General features: G+C 41.2%; 1 protein-coding gene across 5 annotated transcripts in view; it reads right to left on the reverse strand.

Moving 5' to 3' along the window:
* The window catches only part of MIPOL1 (mirror-image polydactyly 1), a 339,635-nt gene that overhangs the window by 57,919 nt on the left and 260,190 nt on the right, over positions 1-21,526 (reverse strand). For all 5 annotated transcript variants that reach the window (XM_056545248.1, XM_056545244.1, XM_056545246.1 and 2 more), the window contains one exon: positions 9,468-9,562. In XM_056545248.1, coding sequence (XP_056401223.1) covers positions 9,468-9,562 — 95 coding nt within the window. The remainder of the gene's footprint in view (positions 1-9,467; positions 9,563-21,526) is intronic.

Here is a 21,526-nt window from a genome sequence, read left to right on the forward strand (position 1 = left end):
TATCATTGTAGGTGTAAGTGAAGCATTTTTTTACACCTTTTTTGTGTGCTGGTAATGTGTAGGAGCACCAAATTTATTAAATGGTCACAGAGCATTTGATAAATTTTGTGCAGGTCACATTTTCTGAAATTTCTGTCTTCACATACACCAAAAAGCTAAGCTAAGTCTGGGCTGGTGTAGTTTTAGAGACTTTTCAGTGGCTTTGCGCCTTTTTTACGCCTTTTCACAAAAAGGTGCAGTTCATAAAACCCTTCCATATCAAGTGTATTGCCAAAATTAGTGGATTGCAACTCAAAATCAGCAGAAATGTGTAAACCAAAAGGCGCAAAAAAAGGCGCAAATAAACCCTGCTTGCACCTTTTTAGGCCTATGGGCATAAAAAGCATCTGTAGAAAAGTAGAAAAACAAACAGTTGTATCAAAATAATTACAATACATTAATAGCACTATATCCAAAAACAAAAAAACACTGCAACACTAACTAGGCACAGGAGGTGTAACTGCAACCGGTAAAAGGAATAAATCCACCAACAGGATAAACCAGTATGTCAGGTTATAGTTATATAGAAAAAGAGATATATGCTCATTCACAGTGTTATGAGTAATAAAAAAAGACTATTGAGGAGTCCTGCCTAATTCTTACCTTAGGTGCAGCTAGCTGAACTCTATATGACCCGTCTGCCACATGCGGTGGTTTCTAAATTTGGATGAATGCCTGTCCTATTCTTTCAGTTCTTTAAGTTTACATTTCGCCTGAGCAGCCATCATTATAAAAAATGTCATGGTCACTTGTCCCCCTATAGTAATATCAATAAAACATGTAACCTTAAAGGGGTATTCCAGGTATTGTTTTTATTTGACTATGCTACAGGGGCTGTAAAGTTACTGTAGTTCATAATATAGTGTCTGCACCTGTGTGTGACTGTTTTCTCACAATTCTTCTGTGATTTTGACCCCAATATTTATTTTTACCAGCATACAAAATGACTGTTGTCTCAGATTTTTCCCAGCTTGCAATGCGGCCGAGACCTGACTCACTAGTCAGCTGATGACAGGGAGCCTGTCTGCTTCAATGGGTGGAGGGGTCAATCTGCAACTAATGCAACAAATGTAGGCACCCTGATTGAAAACCACAGGTCTGCAGCTCATTTATGTTTCAATGGGTGGGGTGGCTAATGCGTGGGAGGGAGGAAGACGCCATTGTGGGATTTGTAGACAAAATAAGAAAAGTCAAACAAGAAATGCAAGTTAACAAACATCTAGCCACAGTGTTATGGTAATATGACAACATAGCCATTTAGCCCCAAGACAAGCGCAGATCCTTCCTAAGCATGTCCATTACTGTCTCCCAGGTACGTACTAAAATCACCTTATGGTGGACAACCCCTTTAATACATTATACATTACAATCTTTTACACCTAATCATTTACTTCCAGATTTGTGCAACATCCTTCCCATTATTATATTTCTTCACTTTTGGGGGCTTTCTATCATTTACATAGGTTTACATGCCATAGCGTGCAGTGGCTACAAAGGCACATGGTAAGACAAATCTAATTCTAGAACCAAGAGCTCCTGTTAGGAATGTCTTTTGCTCTTGGGCAACCATCTTGTGCATTGTCTCCACCCAACTCTAAAAAGTGCCAAATAGGAAAATATTGCCCTGTAACAGGTCTTATTTGAATTAGTCTCCTTTAAAAGGAACCAATCATCAGATTTTACCCTATATAACGCTTGGCAAAGCGTTATATAGGGTAAAATCTTTTTTTTCACCATTTCCGGGGGACGCTCCTGCCCCCAGGGATGAAGTTATAAACTAGTCGCCGCTGCCGCCGCCGTAAGTAGTCACCTGGGCGGGGAGATCTTCTCACCTACTCCCGTTCTTCGTCCGGCAGCGATGCCCCCTCTGCTTGATTGATGGGCCCCGTCATCACTCTGCTCCGTCTGTTCAGTGAGCGGAACAATGACGCGGCCCATCAATCAAGCGGAGGGGGCGTCGCTGCCGGCCGAAGAACGGGAATAGGTGAGAGGAGCTCCCCGCCCAGGTGACTACTTACGGCGGCGGCGACTAGTTTATAACTTCATATCTTCACCATCCCTGGGGGCAGGAGTGTCCCCCGGGGATGGTGAGGACAACAATTTTACCCTATATAACGCTTTGCCAAGCATTATATAGGGTCAAATCTGATGATTGGTTCCCTTTAAGTCTTACTGTATGTTTGAGAGAGCGATTTTGTTTTTAATTAGATGTTTTTATTAACAAGATTTTTCAATAATACAAACATGCGGACCTCCAACATCCAGCCCACCAACCATTCCCACCAACCATTCCCACCAACCAAACCCTGCAACAATACAGAGAACCAAAGAAATATATACCAAACATTGAAGGATGAGCACAGACATGCACAGTCCTATGTAAATCACATAAATCTCCAATACACGCCATAAAAAGGAAAAGAGAAATAAAGGGAGAGACCCACAAAGAGCGCCGTACCCCTAGACCCTATGAGATGTAGAGGGGGGAGAAAGAGCAGAAAGACAAGAGAGCCATAAACAAGGGGATTAAATCAGTCCCAAGCGAAACCTACGCAATTCTCTGGAGGCTAGGCCATAATCATCCAGCCACACATCCCATAGCTTTTCAAACTTGTGCAGGGCATTACGCTTACGATATACACCTTTCTCAAGATTAACCAGCCAGTTGACCTTAGTGACAAATTCAGCGACCATCAGGGGGGCACTGTCCAGCAAATGTGCCGCAATGAATATGCGGACCATATACAACATCCAACCCAGGGGCGTAGCAAGAAACAACAGTGCCCCGATGCAAAAAATTGTCCTGGGCCCCACTGTCTCTAAGAAGAATAAAGCACAGGCGGGACACAGTCAGGAGAATACACAGTGATTTAGGTGACTTACAGACAGGGCCGGACTGGGACCAAAAATAGGCCCAGGCATTTTTAAATAAGCATCTAATTTTTATGGTGGGGGTCTAACTGATGGGACCCCACCAATCCCCTTGGTTCAAGTGGCTCTCCAGATGTTGGAAAGCTGCAACTCCCATCATATATTAAGAGCATCAGGATTTATGGGAATTGTAGTTTTGCAACAGCTGGAGAGCCACAGATTGGAGTACAGTGTCATCCATCATAACTACAGAACTTACAAGTGAATACAGCTCTGATGGGACAGTCAGGAGAAAACACAATGATATCAGTGACTACAGCTCTGATGGGACAGTCAGGAGAATACACAATGATATCAGTGACCTGAGTGACGTCTTCTCTGTTGTCTTTCCTTTTCTTCCTCATCTGGTCCAGACGCCAGGACTTCTTCCAGTTTCATCTTCTCTGCAGAGTCTAACGTCCAGACATCATTGGTTCCTTAGAGGGGTACTCCGGTGGAAAACTTTTTTTTTTTTTCAAATCAACTGGTGCCAGAAAGTTAAACAGATTTGTAAATTACTTCTATTAAAAAATCTTAATCCTTCCAGTAATTATTAGCTGCTGAATACTACAGAGAAAATTATTTTCTTTTTGGAACACAGTGCTCTCTGCTGAATCACGAGCACAGTGCTCTCTGCTGACATCTCTGTCCATTTGTTTGCTATGTGGATTTTCTCCTACTCTTGACAGTTCTTAAAATGGACAGAGATGAGAGCACTGTGCTTGTGATGTCAGCAGAGAGCTCTGTGTTCCAAAAAGAAAATAATTTCCTCTGTAGTATTCAGCAGCTAATAAGTACTGGAAGGATTAAGATTTTTTTAATAGAAGTAATTTACAAATCTGTTAAACTTTCTGGCACCAATTGATTAAAAAAAAAAGTTTTCCCCTGGAGTACCCCTTTAATTTGTCATCAGATCCTTATCCTGTGTATGAACACAATAATCATTATATTTCTGCCAAATATTGTACCCCCTGAATATAATATTGCCAACCACTGTACCTCCTGAATATAATACTGCCACCCACTGTTCCCCTGAATATCATACTGCCAACCACTGTAACCCCTAAATATGACCCTGCCACACATTGTACTCTAAATATATTATTGCCACACACCATACCCCCTGAATATAATACTGCCACACACTGTACCCCCTGAATATAATTCTGCCATACACTGTATCCCTGAATATATTACTGCCACACACAGTGCCCCTGAATATAATACTGCAACACACTGAACCCCCTCAATATAATACTAGCCACACACTGAACCCTCTCAATATAATACTAGCCACACACTGAACCCTCTCAATATAATACTGCCACACACTGTACCCCCTGAATATAGTCCTGCCAACAACTGTACCCCTAAATATAATACTGCCACACACTGTACCCCTGAACATAATACTGCCACATACTGTACCCTCTAAATATAATACTGGTACACACTTTACCACCTGAGTAAAATACTGCCACACACTGTAGCCTCTTAATATAACCCTGCAATACGCTGTACCCTGAATAGGATATAAATCTTTCTCCCAATTCCTTTGTTCCACCCTCTTTCCCCCTAGACTTGTAAGTCCTCTTCATGCTCCCCTGAACTCCCCCCCCCCCAACCCCTAAGTCCTTTCCCATGTAAACAACACTCACCTACCACCAACATACATTCCCATGTAAATAACATCACTCCCCTACCACCAATATACAGTCCCATGTAAATAACATCACTCCCCTACCACCAACATACATTCCCATGTAAATAACATCACTCCCCTACCACCAATATACAGACCCATGTAAATAACATCACTCCTATACCACCAATATACAGTCCCATGTAAATAACATCACGCCAATGCTTGTCTCCATTTCCACAGGAAGTTCCTGTTGCTTTTTCATGGCAAGAATAATGGGGGAGATTTATCCAACCTTGTGCAGAGGAACAATAGAGCAGTTGCCCATAGCAACCAATCACATTTCAGCTTTCATTTTTCAGAGGCCTTTTTTTTTTTTTTTGAAAGCTGGAATCTGATTGGTTGCTATGGGCGACTGCTCCAGTGTTCCTCCAGCATGCCTGGACAGCCCTTCAGCTGTTGCAAAACTACAACTCTCAGCCTTTGGCTGTCTGGGCTTGCTGGGAGTTGTAGTTTTGCAACATCTGGAGATCTGGTGTACTAGTTTGTCTCAGCATTAGAGGAAGGCATTTTGTATAGTAAAAGCCGCCCCCCCCCCCCCTGCACCCCACCCTCAGTCTCCTCATTATTACCCCCCACACATGGCCTCCTCATCATTACACACACACACCCATGTCCTCTGTCTCCTAGTCAACATTACACCACATCCCAAGTCCAACCCCGTCCTCCCCATCAACATTACACCCCCCACCAATCCCCTCCCCCATGCACCGATTCCAGCTCTACTCACCTTCCTGAAGCTAAGAAGGCTGCGGTGTGAGGCGGGAGAGTCTGCTGCTCCTGTCACTGATGGCTTCCAGGGATAGATCTCGCGGGGTCAGAGACTGTGACAGGTCACGTGCACGCCCGCGCTGATCCCACTAGCTCTCTGCCTGTCCGTCTGACCCTGCTGCAGCATATAGTATAGTGAAGTGGAAGGGCTATGGGGCCCGGTCGCGATTGCGACCCTTGCGACTTCTATAGCTACGCCACTGATCCTAGTTACTGCCACCTTATGGGTATCCTCAACATTTAAATCCATCACATAACCCAAAACACAGACCATGGGGGAGAGATCAATGGAGACCCCAATAGACCCATGAGATAATATCCACAGATTCCTTCCAGAGGGATTCCAAGGCTGTGCAAGACCACATCATATGGACAAGATCCGCATCAACAAGACACATCTAGGGCACTGAGAATCAGAGTGGAACCCAATATCAAAGTCGTATAGACTCCATGCAGAAAATAAAGGTGAGAGAAGCGATGCGCCTCACTCACAGATAGTTGTGGAGTCATTTCCATGATCTTTACCCAATGATCGTCCGCAATAAGCCCAATGGATCGTCCCCAGGAAATATCGATTTTAGATTGAAAGCAGCATCAGGGACAGGAGTGATGACCATCCCAGTGGGATAGATCAAAGGATAAAAGCTCCTGGTCCATCAAGTCTGACTGAAATTATTTCCTTTTAATCTTCGTCTTAGAATAGATATACAGCTCTGGAAAAAAATTTTCCTCGGCAAAATTTTCCCTGGTTTTACTATTCATAGGAATGTGTTTAAGTAACTGTTGTGTTTTATTCTATAAACTACTGAAAACATTACTCCAATTTCAAAATTAAAATATTATCATTTAGAGGATTTACTTGTAGAAAATAACTGGTTAAAATTTCATAGGCTTTAAAGGGGTACTCCATTGCCCCAGCGCCTGGAACACTGTGTTGGGAACGCTGGGTGCGTGCTGCGGGGTAGTGACATTACGGCCACACACCCTCAATGCAAGTCTATGGGAGGGGGCGTGGCAGCAGCCACGCCCCCTCCCATAGACTTGCATTGAGGGTGTGTGGCCGTGATGTCACGACCCCTCAGCCAGCGTTCGGTACAAAATGTTCCGGACACTGGGGCAGTGGAGTACCCCTTTAAACCATACAATTCATATAATTTTTTTCTGAAATGGAGAAAGAGTTCAGAAATCAATATTTGGTGGAATAACAGGATTTTTAATCCCAGATTTCATGCGGCATGCTCTCCACCAGTCTGTCACATTGCTGTTGGGTTAGCCGTGCACCCCTCCATGTTCACAGGAGGTTTTTTAATCTTATAGTGGATCCTGCATGTCACCCAATCAGACACTATATGCCCAGCAGAGGAGAGTAGAATAAGTGTGTTAGGGTCCCAACTGAAGTGAGGTCACCTCCGCGTGGTGAATGGGGGACACATTTTAATCCAGGTCATTCCAAATATTGATTTCGGAATTCTTAAGTAAAAAAAATTAGTATTGTGTAGTTGAACAATAATTATAAATTTGTTTTCTGTGCATTATTTGAGGTCTGAAAACAAATCTTTTTTTGGGGTTATTTGACCAGTTGTTGTTTTTTACATATAAATCCTCTAAGGCTGGGTTCACACTGCATAATTTCTGGGCAGAATTTCTGCCGGAGATCGAGCCAACGGCGCTAGGACCACGCGGACTGCATTGCTGCCCCCATAGACTGCAATGCATTTCTGGGTGGATCTTTTGGGAGAAATGCATTGCCATCTATGGGGACGGCAATGTGGTCCGCGCGGTCCTAGTGCGGCCGGCTCGATCTCCGGCAGAAATTCTGCCCAGAAATTCCACAGTGTGAACCCAGCCTAAATGACAATATTTTTATTTGGAATGTAGAAGTAATGTTGTCAGTGTGTAATAGAACTAAACTGTTCATTTTACTTGAACACATTATTATGAGTATTTAAAGGGGTACTCTGGTGGAAAAAAAATAGTTTTTTAAATCAACTGGTGCCAGAAAGTTAAAAAGATTTTGTAAATTACTTCTATTTAAACATCTTAAAGGAGTACTCCGGTGAAAAACTTTTAATTTTTTAAATCAACTGGTGCCAGAAAGTTAAACAGATTTCTAAATGACTTCTATTAAAAAATCTTAATCCTTCCCGTGCTTAATAGCTGCTGAATACTACAGCGGAAATTATTTTCTTTTTGAAACACAGAACACTGCTGACATCACAAGCACAGTGCTCTCTATGGGGATTTCCTTTTACCCTGGACAGTTCCTAAAATGGACAGAGATGTCAGCAGAGAGCACTGTGCTCATGATGTCAGCAGACAGCTCTGTGTTTCAAACGGAAAATAATTTCCACTGTAGTATTCAGCGGCTAATAAGTTCAGGAATGATTACGATTTTTTAATACAAGTAATTTACAAATCTGTTTAACTTTCTGGCACCAGTGGATTAAAAAAAAAAAAAGTTTTTCACCGGAGTACCCCTTTTAATCCTTCCAGTACTTTTCAGCTGCTGTATGCTCCAGAGGAAGTTCTTTTCTTTTTTTCATTACTTTACTGTTCTGACCACAGTGCTCTCTGCTGACACCTTTGTCCATGTCAGGAACTGTCCAGAGCAGTAGAGGTTTGCTATGGGAATTTGCTCATACTCTGGACAGTTCCTGACACGGACAGAGGTGGCAGCAGAGAGCACTGTGGTCAGACAGAAAGGAAATTCAAAAAGAAAAGAACTTTCTCTGGAGCATACATCAGCAGGTAAGTACTGGAAGGCACCAGTTAAAAAAAAATGTTTTCCACTGGAGTACCCCTTTAACATAAAAACTTGATGTAAACAATCGGTACTTTTCTAACATGTTCTAATATGTTTTATGCTCAAGACTAGAGATGAGCGAACTTACAGTAAATTCGATTCGTCACGAACTTCTCGGCTCGGCAGTTGATGACTTTTCCTGCATAAATTAGTTCAGCTTTCAGGTGCTCCGATGGGCTGGAAAAGGTGCATACAGTCCTAGGAGACTCTTTCCTAGGACTGTATCCACCTTTTCCAGCCCACCGGAGCACCTGAAGGCTGAACTAATTTACGCAGGATAAGTCATCAACTGCCGAGCCGAGAAGTTCGTGACGAATCGAATTTACTGTAAGTTCGCTCATCTCTACTCAAGACCTTCCACTGTTTTGTAGTCTGTATTCAGACCTACTAAATTTATTTGTTTATTCCCCAAAAAATTAATTTGAAAATTCTACCCAATATTGACAACCTTTGAGGGGCAATCCAATCCCCCCCCCCCCCCCTTACCTGTATGTAATCCTTGTGTAACTGATATGATAAAAAAATGATGGAATAGGAAAGTTTTCTTTTTAAGGACAACCCATACATTCTGCCATTGACATAATGTATATGAATGCAAAATGCCGAGATCTACGGCTCTGACAACTCTAAATCTGAACACTCCGGCAAAAATGACAAGAATGCAGCGATCTGTTATTTTAAGGACCTATGAATAAAGAATGCAAAAGTGGGTGGACAGTTTATTTTAACTGTCCTTTGTTTGCCACATGTAGGGATGACATACACATGAAAAAAAGTGCTGTTTTTTAAAAGCTTAAAAGAACATCCCCACGTATACATTATATCATCATTCGTTACCTTGGTGCGGAGTTTCACAACCAGGGTGCCTCCAGCTGTTGCAAAACTACAACTTCCAGCATGCCCGGACAGCCAAAGGCTGTCCGGGCATGCTGGGAGTTGTAGTTTTGCAACAGCTGGAGTCACCCTGGTTGAAAAAACACTGCCTCGGTGACTCTTAAAACACAATAGAATTTTTGTGTTAGTCCAATGCATATTCGGAAGACTCCTCATTGGGTATAGGTGTATTGCTCAATCCACCTCGGCCAGTGCATAATTGTGAGCTGCACCATTATCCTTATTTATTTATTTATTTATTTTTAATTATCAGATTTGTTTTGTCTTTTACTCACTGTACTGTAAACCTTATAAATTGTTTGTTTGCATATATCTGAATGGAGATGATGAACATTGGTTAAAAGATACCTGTAATATACATGTAGGGTCTGGATCTCTTCTTCCAGCTTTCTATAGTCCTCAATTAACTTGTCCTGATTATGTTGAAGAAAAGTCACTGGAGCCTAAAGATAAGAAAAAGACTGTGATGTGAGTAAAGTGGCTGAAGGGCCTTAAAGGGGTACTCCAGTGAATTTGTAAATTTTTTAAATTACTTCTATTTAAAAATCTTAATCCTTCCAGTACTTATCAGCTGCTGTATGCACCACAGGAAGTTCTTTTCTTTTTGTATTTCTTTTCTGTCTGACCACAATGCTGCCTGTTGACATCTTTGTCTGTCTCAGGAACTATAACAAGAAAGAATGCAAAAAAGCGAGGACAGCACGTTGTGTAATCCTGTGGGTGCAGAGAAACTTAGTGAGGGTCTGGATTATGGACTCTCACCTGGTGTAGACTTAAGGTTATGCCTATCCCCCCTGAATGCGGGGTATCCTAGGGATTGCACGCCATGTGGGAGCATGACCAGAAACCGTGGCACCGGATCCAGTAATTGACATATAAAGTAGTAGGAAAAAAAGAACTCCAAAGATGGCGCTATCCCATAAAAAGCATAGATGGCTCTCTTGATAAGAAAACCGTACTTTATTGTAAAAGACAGTCTACATGTACATCCAAGGCAAGACACATTTCGGGTATTATCCTACCCTTCATCAATTGCAGATGTGTCTTGATAAAGGGTAGGATAATACCCGAAACGCATCTTTCCTTGGATGTCATCTATGCTTTTTATGGGATAGCGCCATCTTTGGAGTTCTTTTTTCCTATTTCCTTATATGTCTCAGGAGCTGTCCAGAGCAGGAGCAAATCCCCATAGCAAACCTCTCCGGCTCTGGACAGTTCCTGACATGGACAGAGGTGGCAGCAAAGAGCACTGTGTCAGGCAGAAAAGAAATTCAAAAAGAAAAGAACTTCCTGTGGAAAATACAGCAGCTGATAAGTACTGGAAAAATTAAGATTTTTAAATAGAAGTAATTTACAAATCTGTTCAACTTTCTGGCACCAGTTGATTTAAAAACATTGTTTTTTCACCACAGTACTCCTTTAAGGTGGCACACCTAGTAGATAAAGGTAGGTTAATTGTTGAGCAGTTGATAAACAGACAAAAGTATGGTGAACAATCACTTCACAGACACAACCATACACTATCTGGTCCATATTGGTTGCCACAGTTCACACTGGCTGTACATGATAAATGACACCAATAAACTATTTTTCTGGTTATGTTCTGAAAACAATCAGAAAATAATTTTTCTGGAAAGTATGTTTGTGAGGAAAAATCTTACCGTACAGAAGATCATATTGGTTTCAAACACTGTCAACTTTCCAGACAATGACAGTCAATTGTTTTTTGTTAAATTTCCCATGGCCATTGATCATTTTGGTTGTAATTGTCAGCTTTATATATTTAAAGGGAACCTGTCACACGTTTCAAACCTAGGAGGCATGAAACAGGTACAGGTAGCGGGATCCTGGGACACTATGATATATTCTGAAACGCTCTGGGGTTTTCAGAGAAATCATAGTTTAAAAAAGCCACCAGGAACCGGGTAAAATAATTTTTCACTGTTATATCTAGAGATGATCGAACTTACAGTAAATTCGATTTGTCACAAACTTCTCGGCTCGGCATTTGATGACTTTTCCTGCATAAATTAGTTCAGCTTTCAGGTGCTCCCGTGGGCTGGAAAAGGTGGATACAGTCCTAGGAGACTCTTTCCTAGGAATGTATCCACCTTTTCCAGCCCATCGGAGCATCTGAAGGCTGAACTAATTTACGCAGGAAAAGTCATCAACTGCCGAGCCGAGAAGTTAGTGACGAATTGAATTTACTGTAAGTTCGCTCATCTCTAGTTATATCAGCACATACAGATGTACTGTATGAATGGTTCCATGCGTCTCCTTGTCTTAGCCTGATCTTGTAGTGTCAGTCATGGTCAAACTAACCACAAATACCCCAAAGGGCAATCCGGGATCTGATTAAATATGAAACACAATAACACCAAAGCACTTGGCTTGGGGTACAGATATCCCTATATGAGAAGATTCCCTAAAACATAACTTTTATTGATATGTATTAAACGAAAAAAAAAAACTGAAAAATGGTGCTCAAGGTGAGTTTTAAAATGACATGCACTTTATGCCTGTTCACATCATGTTAGCAGGTGGAAAACCACTCACTGAGATACTCATAGTGGGAAATCAGACATAGTCCCACATTAATTGGCATATATGGCATGAGCTAAAAACATAAGATGCCTCCCCTACATGTTTCGGTGAAACATCACCATCATCAGAAGGTGTGGCAACTGATGACTGTGATGTTTCACCGAAACATGTAGGGGAGGCATCTTATGTTTTTAGCTCATGCCATATATGCCAATTAATGTGGGACTATGTCTGATTTCCCACTATGAGTATCTCAGTGAGTGGTTTTCCACCTGCTAACATGATGTGAACAGGCATAAAGTGCATGTCATTTTAAAACTCACCTTGAGCTCCATTTTTCTGTTTGTTTCCGTTTAATACATATCAATAAAAGTGATGTTTTAGGGAATCTTCTCATATAGGGATATCTGTACCCCAAGCCCTGTGATTTGGTGTAATTGTCACTAATGGTCATAACCATTTTACAGCACAAAACCCATATTACATAAAAAAAAAAATTAAACTGGCAACCACTGATCTGTGTGGGGGAGGTTTACATTGTGCTGTTTCTGTTATGCCACCTGAAAGAATATAAATAATTTAATAATTGGGCATGTACATTTTTTTCATCAATAGGGTGTGTCGCTACATTTTTTACACAGCAGTGTTTGGGTGGCGCTGACCGGAACAGACACAATCCAGGTGCGGTGGCTTGAGATAAAATTCTTTATTGACCAAGATGCAACGCGTTTCACTGCGCAAGCGCAGTGAAACGCGTTGCATCTTGGTCAATAAAGAATTTTATCTCAAGCCACCGCACCTGGATTGTGTCTGTTCCGGTCAGCCCCACCCAAATTCCTGCTACCTCCGAAGTTGTGTTTTGTCTCCCAAGTTTCACCAGGAAGGCTGCAGACGGGAACCCTAATACTTCTGTTATTCACTACGTGCTGTCCATTGTTGTGTATGTCGGTACAAAACTGGAGTGGGTTAGCGACCACCTGTATCCCCCTCTGACCTTCCTTCATTACAGCAAGCGTGATCCTCCACATGGAGCGGCTTTTTTGTTTTTGTTTTAGGTTTAAAGAATCCCAGGCACTCTCTGAGTAGTTATATGACAATGTGACTCCCTTTCTTAGGTCAGAGCAGTATTCTCCCCATACTGGGCCAAAAAAAGCCTTTTATTTACTTCCATCTTTCTTTTATTTGGGCTTTGTATGTGTGTTTGTCATTGTCTGTCTATAGCGTCAAACCTTCAATTTCTGCGTCATGTCCCTCTCTAAACTTGCTGAGTTATTTTATGGCATAGTTAGTATGTTAGGCTGCGTTCACATCACGATTTCTCCATCCAACTTGAGTAAACGATTTTATAACTTGAAGGGGTTATCCAGGAAAAAACTTTTTTTTATATATATCAACTTGCTCCAGAAAGTTAAACAGATTTGTAAATGACTTCTATTAAAAAATCTTAACCCTTTCAGTACTTATGAGCTTCTGAAGTTAAGGTTGTTCTTTTCTGTCTAAGTGCTCTCTGATGAAACCTGTTTCGGGAACCGCCCAGTTTAGAAGAGGTTTGCTATGGGGATTTGCTTCTAAACTGGGCGGTTCCCGAGACAAGTGTCATCAGAGAGCACTTACACAGAAAAAACAACCTTAACTTCAGAAGCTCATAAGTACTGAAAGGATTAAGATTTTTTAATAGAAGTAATTTACAAATCTGTTTAACTTTCTGGAGCCAGTTTATATATAAAAAAAAGTTTTTTTCCTGGATAACCCCTTTAAAACCGTATGCAATCGTATATAAAGTGGGATCCATTGACCTTGATAAAAAAAATCGGACCTATTACACACATCCGATTTGATCCGCATCCGATTTCACACGATTTTTGTTCAGGTCTGAAATCGTGGTCAAACCAGATTTCAGACCCGAACAAAAATCGTGTGAAATCGGATGTGGGTCAAATCGGATCTGTGAAATGGATCCGATTTTTTAATGGAGGTCAATGGATCCGACTTTATATACGATTTCATACGATTTTAAGTTATAAAAATCATGTACTCAGGCCGGATGGAGAAATCGTGATGTGAACGCAGCCTTACTGACTCGTACATGTAAAATGTATGGGTCAGATGTAGGTAGATTTAAAAAAAAAAAAAATTTTACCATTTTTTAATAGAAAAGTATTGGTAATGATCATGGCTAGTAAAATGCGCTTCAACATCATATTTTTAGGCCCAAAATTAGAATCAGACATTTAGATTGGAAGTTATGTATTCTACAGCCATCGTCCTTCAGCGCGGTGCACGTCCTTCAGCGCGAGACAAGGAAGCGTAGGTCGGAAGAGTTATTGCAGGATTAATAATAGCGGCGCCGCATTTTCTAACGTTCTTCAGAACTAGTTGAGCAGGTATGCAGTTAAAGCATTACCCCCACTCGTATAGAGACTGTGACTTTCCTACAGACAGCAATGTGTTCTAGGCGGCAACAATTATTTCTGCTCACAGTTTGTACCTCATAACTATTTCCCTAAGTAAACACTTCTAGGCACAAACGACAAAATGTCTTCAGTCCCCAAAGTCTTTTGTTTTTATATTGTTTGGCCAATTTTATAGGGCATACTGAATAGTACATTGATCCATTGTACCAAGTACATTGTTCCTTTTATGCTGTTAAAATATTTAAAGTGAACCTGTCAGGTGATGTATGATGCCCAATCTGAAATCAACACATGAAAGGAGAAAAAAGCTGAGCTCTATGATATGTAGTTTTATATGATTTGGTGAAGGATTCCTGAGTAAATCCTTAAAGGACTCCTAGAAGAGACAGTGAGAGTCCTGCATACCCCGCCCACACAGGCCGATTTACAGCTTTCCCTGTATCGGTGTATGTACATGGAAATCTGTCAATTGCTGTGTGTGGGCGGGATAAGCAGGACTCTCACTTTCTCTCCTAGGAGTCCTGTCAGAAATCCTGCTCCAAATATAAACCTGTATATCGTAGAGCTCAGCTCCTATCATATCCTACTCTCACAGAGGGCACCATAAACCACCCAAGAGGTTCGCATGCAAGGTTTTTATTTTTCCAGCACATCTAAAATAAAAAAGAAAATTTTTTCTCTAGGAACAGGCAACACAGGAAGAGAAAATAACCAAGAATGTGAAGCACTGAAATACAGATTTGGTATCCGATTTAAGCCACTGTGAAAAATCTATACAGCATGGTTTATGTATTCACAGTACCAACATCCCTATGGCTTAATCAGGTATAACTCCCTTAGGAGACAAGTGTGAAGACAAAAGGAACAGCAAAGTAGGTGTCATAGAAAAGAAGGTCTACTGGAGGAGGTGGCAGATGTTGTATCCTGCGACATAATTTTATCAAATGTTACAAAAAAAATATTGATGCATATAATGATTGGATTTAATTTAAATGTGCACAGTCAATCTCAAAAACTTTTTAAATAATATAGATAATAACATGCGTATATTGGTAAAAAAAATGTGTATATTTTTGGGTGAAAAAATGCTGTCTTGTCTCTGCAGCTATTGCCTGTGTGTCTCTGTGCAGAGACAAAATACAAAAAGTGTGGGTGGACTTGCGGGGCTCTGTGCACTGAGGACAAGCAGGGTTCTGTTCACTGAGGACAAGCAGGGCTCTGTACACTGAGGACAAGCAGGGCTCTGTACACTGAGGACAAGCAGGGCTCTGTGCTGTGAGGACAAGCAGGGCTCTGTGCTGTGAGGACAAGCAGGGCTCTGTACACTGAGGACGAGCAGGGCTCTGTGCACTGAGGACGAGCAGGGCTCTTTACACTGAGAATGAGCGGGACTCTGTGCAGGGAGGACAAGCGGGGCTCTGTGCACTGAGGACAGCCCTTGGCAATCGAGCACAGATTTAATGGATCAATGTAATGCAATATACATTATAGTATCTGATGACAGGCCCCTAGGGGGGGGCAAAAAAAAAAGTAGTAAAAAATGTTTTTTAAAATATAAAAAAATCCCTCTCCTAATAAAAATTCAAATCACCCCCCTTTTCTCCTTTTTGTTTAAATAATACACTGTACAAACAATAAAAATTGCACATATTTGGTATTGCTGCGTGTGTAATTGTTCGAACTATGACATTATTATGTTTCTGATCCTGCGCAGTAAACTGTGTAAACGCTAAAAATTCCAAACGCCAAAATGGCTTTTTGGCTACATAACATCCCAAAAAAAACATAAACGGGATCAAAAAGCCAGAACTTACTGGCACCGTTAAAAACTACAGCTCATGGTGCAAAAAACGGCCGTCACAAGGGGGCAGAGTCACGACACTCTGGCACCGTAGTCGTGAGGCTTCAGACATGGAGCGATCATCGCTACGTGTAGCTAAGACAGGTGGGTGCTACATGAGAAATTGCGGGGGTCCCCAGCGGCGGGACCCCCACGATCAGAAATCTTATCCCTTATCCTTTGGATAGGAAATAAGATTTCTTCGGTCCGGAGTACCCCTTTAAAAGTGAGATTTAATGGAGGGAAGGGGACATAATGAAAACATTTACATATGTTACAGGAGGAAAAAAAGGAGATGATCAAGACCTTAACATACTGTACATTGTAAGGGTAAAGGACAGGATCAAAACCCTTACCCATGTAAGAAAAGAAAAGAAGGAATGTGTCTTTAAATGGGGGAATACAAGAGTTTCAAAAGATTCAGTTTTCGGTATTGGGAGGACAAAATGTTTGAGACAGCAGAGAGACAATCTGTGGTACAGTATTTTGTAGGAGTGCAGAGGTAATGTCAGAGGAAGAGGTGTCCTCAGCATAGAGATGGTACTGCAAACCTGTCCAGTGGGGGCTGTTTCGAGAGAAAATAGGAGGGGGCCCAAGACTAAACCCTCACTCCGACAGCAAGAGCGGGAGTAAAAGTAGAGCTGGAAAATGATACAAAGAATAAGCGGTCAGAGAGGTAGGAAGACAACCAGGAGAGAGTCCTTCAGACCAATGAAGTGGAGACTACAGTGTCAAATGCCACAGAGATCATGGAGAATCGGTAGAGAAAACTGCCATTAGATTTGACCCTCAGGAGATCATTAGAGACTTTAGTTAGGGCTGTTTCTGTGGAGTGTAGAGAGTGGAAACCAGAATGTAAAGTGGTCAAAAAGCGAGTTCTCAGAGAAATAGCGGATAAGAAAGGAATAGACCAAGCGTTACAGGAGTTTGGAGATGAAGGGGGGATTAGAGACAGAGACAGTGCCAAAATGATCAGGAGAGGTGATCAGGGGGTCTATAGTTGGCTGCCACTTGAGATAGGACGTGGACCTAAAAAGAGGGGAAAGGGATTGAGGGAAATGGAGGATCTGGAAAGTGCATTGTGGGGAGACAAGCACACCAACTCCTCCCCCATGCCCGTTGTCAGTGAAGATTACCATAGGTCAGAACAGCAGGGGAGGCAGTGCCAGGAGGTTGTAGCCATGTTTCTGTGACAGCTAGCAGATTTAGTGATGAATAGGTCCTGAATCTCAGTGAATTTGTTACATACAGATCAAGTATTCAGGTGCACCCAGTCAAACAGAAGGCGGCATGCAGGTAACCAGGTTTTGAGGATTAATATAGGAGGCATATTATAGAGGACCTGTGGTCACTCAAGGTAAAATTATATGTTACTATCATTGATTATTTTTTAGTGATTTATGTCCCTTTTTTCTGTGTTTTTTTCTATAATGTAAGTGTAGGGAGACTGAGGAACCTTGACGAGGGTTGCGAGCTTACGTATATTGGTCAAAATATCAACTAATACCTCATGTTTATCATATGAGTATATATATATATATATATATATCTCAATAGTATGAGCAAATAGTACGAGCGTCACTAATAGGTTGTAAGCCAGCATGGTGCACTACACGTTATCATGTTACTGCCACCCTGTATATTGCCTTATCTGTGGGCAATTTTAATACTAGGCAACTATCCCCCTCATGAATAGGAGTGTGTGATTGTTCATCAGTATTTAGGACCTGCGCAACCTCCCCCTATGTAGCAATGTGGCTGATCTGCATCATAATGGGAACAGGAGCCTAACCTACCCTTGTATCGGTAACCTTTAACCAGTAAGTGTGCCCTTTTTTCTGTGATTTTTTTTTGTGATTTATGTCCTTTTTTTCTGCATTTTATCATTGAAGGGGCCCAGTTTGCTTAATAACACAAAAAATACATACCTTCCTTGCTCCCTTGTAGCCTCCAGTATTTGTGCCTGGTCACCGCCGAACTTCCCCTTGGAGCTACAGACATGACAGCATCGCTGAGCCAGTCACTCTCCGCAATGATGTCCTGTTACAGTCAAGGACTGGCTTAGTAGTGCTATAACTTTTTAGGCAGTTTCAGTTCATATAAAAAAAATTTAAAAAATCTAATAGTTTAGGGTGCCCTGACCACACACTTTTTTCCATTATGTGGGTTTATAGTTTGCCCGACTATTCAGGGAATCAGTCAGATGGGTGTGTGACTATAATGTGATGGGAGGGATTATAAATTCAGGGGGGGTGTATTAGGCATTCACACACCTCAATGTATAACATTCACACCCCCTGACTATAATCATTAACAATTTAGTGATAGTAATGTCGTATTTGTTTTTTTTGTGTGCCCACACGTCCTCTTTAGAGGGGTACTCCGCTGCTCAGTGTTTGGAACCAACTGTTCCGAACGCTGGAGCCGGCAGCTCGTGACGTCATAGCCCCGCCCCTTCATGAAATCACGCCCGCCCCCTCAATGCAAGTCTATGGGAGGGGGCGTGACAGCCATCACACCCCTCCCATTGACCTGCATTGAGGGGGCGGGGCGTGACATAATGAGGGGGCAGGGCTATGACATCATGAGCTGCCGGCTCCAGCGTTCGGAACAGTTTGTTCCAAAAGCTGAGCAGCAGAGTACCCCTTTACACCTACAACCTTTACAAATGACCTGAGAACAACATGTTTGTTTTAGGGAATATTTGCATTCTCCATTAAATATTTATTTCTCCAAAAACATTTCCCTTCAGAACATCATCTCTTTGTTATTGTCCCTGGAAACGTATGAATAAATTAACAACTGGGTGTTACCACTTCTCTTGTCAATAGGGCGTGTCCTATGAACAGACTGAAACTGACAGCACTGATTGGACAGCGTCACTCAGTAGTGAGCAGTGATACATCCCACTGACAAAGGAAATGGTTATTGTCCAGTCATCAATTTTTTTCTGGATGAATAACAAAGGTACAACATCATGCTGAGTTGTAAAAAATAAAATAAAATTAATTTAAAAAAAAAGATGTTCTAGAATTGATATTTCATTGGAAATGCAAGTATTTACAAAAAACAGGGAGGTAATATTTACAAGTCATATAGCGGATAGAGTATTTTCTTTTGTCCCATTCTGTTACAATTATTTGGGTAAAATCTGATTTATTTTGAAGTAATGCTCAAAAAATATTCGAATTCGCGATATTTCGCGAATATATGGACGAATATTGATCATATATTCGCTAAATTCGCATATTCTTAATATTCGCATTTATTTTCGCATATGCGGGTTTTTTCTCATACGCGAATTTTCGCATATGCGAAAATAAATGCGAATATTAAGAATATGCGAATTTAGCGAATATATGATGAATATTCGTCCATATATTCGCGAAATATCGCAAATTCGAATATGGCCTATGCCGCTCAACACTAATTTTGAGCATTACTTCAAAATAAATCAGATTTTACCCAGTAGCATAAAAGTAGCATATGCAAATTTTCTCATATGCGAAAATTTGTGCGCCAGTCTCACACAGTAGTATTAGAGCCTTCTTTACACCACACAAGCTGGAAGCAGAGAGGGATGATCACTGTGATGTGTACTGTGAAAAAAAAAAAAAACAATATTCGTAATTACGAATATATAGTGCTATATTCGCGAATTCACAAATATGCGATATTCGCAAATAAAATTCACATTGCGAATATTCGCGAGCAACGCTACTCAAAATGTGCAAACTAAAGTCTCCATTAAAGTAAATGAACCACGGCAACCAACATATCCGGTTCTGGAGGGGGCTCTGCAACCTGCTGCATACATAAAACGAGAAGAAAGCTACAGAAAATGTGTCTTTTGATATTTTCATACTCTGACAATTAAGCCCCAACATTCTGTATAGGACTCACACACTTGCTGCTTGCACCATATTTCTCTGCCAAGTTAGCAGACTGTTTGAAAGAAAGAAAATCACATCCTGTTAAGCCCAAACAGCAAACATTCTCCATATGTCAAAATGAAGATCTCCAACTGGGACAAAAGCCAAAGGAGTCCACCCCCCCCCCCTCCTCCTCCTCCTCCCTAACCTTTATGGTTTTTAGTGCAGTTGACTAGTAAGATGCCTTACGTCGTCCATGCCTCAGCCCCAGACACCTGCTGGCTCATAGCTCCCTGCCAATAAAATAATAAAATGCGTACACCTAACAGGACCCTGGAATGATGCAACTGCTGTTAAGAGGGAAGGGTTGGGTTACCTGCGAAACTTACAAAGCGGAGTAAGGTACTGTGTGTTCATGAGTCTCTGCCAACTGAAACGGTATTGAAGCAAACGGTAATTATCAGGATTTGGCTTAGTGCAGGTTTGTGCCTTAAAAGGTCTTAGAAATATTCTTACAATTCCCTAGTCCAAAATTACTTTTCAAAAGAATCTATACCCAGAATTAGCCCTTATAAAGAAATCTACAAAATGGGCTCGTGCACCCAAAAAATGCCCCTTCTCACAATATGATTGTTGAGCTCCATCGTAGAAAGTATGACACAAAATTATTTTCCCACCGGTTAAAAATAGTCAAGAGTTTCACATAATGGCAATGCCACATTAATGCAGACAGTGGATATAACTTGGGATATCACGGTACAACCATAACCATTACTGTAGCACCATCAAAGTATCATATGGATGTTCTAAGCACAAATTACCAAGTACCTATCATGTAACCTTAGGGGACAGTAGTGGGGTGGCCCACTGTCTATTTGCTGAAGATCTATATATGTCTCCTGTATATAGGTGCCCATGTTGTTAAAGCAGTTTTCCATTTTATTTAAAAGAAAACAAAAAAATAAAATAAAAACAATACATATGCCCTATAAGTAAATTCTGAGTTAATAGAGCAGGGTCACCTGTTATGGACCCTTATTTCTCATCTTTAGTTTGAAGAAGGGTTACAAAGAGTGTCTTTCTTTCTGGAGGACTTGTGTTCTGCATTACATGGACCGTCCATTGATGTAAAAAGGCTCAGTGTAATGCTTCATTTCTCCTGTAGTGGTGCTGTAGGGAAACTGAACACCTACTGCCAGATTTCCTCAAAGATCACTGCTGATCGCAGTAGGAGTTTTTGCAATAAATTTGTCACGAGGACATATCTAAGCTATAGAAACTGACCAAAGCTGAGAACCCCTTTAAACATGGTGTTAAAGGGGTTATCCAGGAAAACCTGTGTATATATTACCTGGCTCCAGAAAGTTAAACAGATTTGTAAATTACTTCTATTAAAAAATCCTTTCAGTACTTATGAGCTGCTGAAGTTGAGTTATTCTTTTCTGTCTAAGTGCTCTCTGGTGACACCTGTCTCGGGAACTGTCCAGAGTAGAAGCAAATCCCCATAGCAAACCTCTTCTACTCTGTGCAGTTCCCGAGACAAGCAGAGATGTCAGCAGAGAGCACTTTTGCCAGACAGAAAAGAACAACTCAACTTCAGCAGCTGTTAATTATTGGAAGGATTAAGTTTTTTTTCCCCTTGGAAAACCCCTTTAAAATATTTGGATCAATGCTTGTCCAAATAATATATTCTCTATACTTATTTAAAAGTCTGAAACAACACTTTCCATGGCATAT

The sequence above is a fragment of the Hyla sarda genome, chromosome 11 (assembly GCF_029499605.1).
Source record: "Hyla sarda isolate aHylSar1 chromosome 11, aHylSar1.hap1, whole genome shotgun sequence".
Taxonomy (NCBI): domain Eukaryota; kingdom Metazoa; phylum Chordata; class Amphibia; order Anura; family Hylidae; genus Hyla; species Hyla sarda.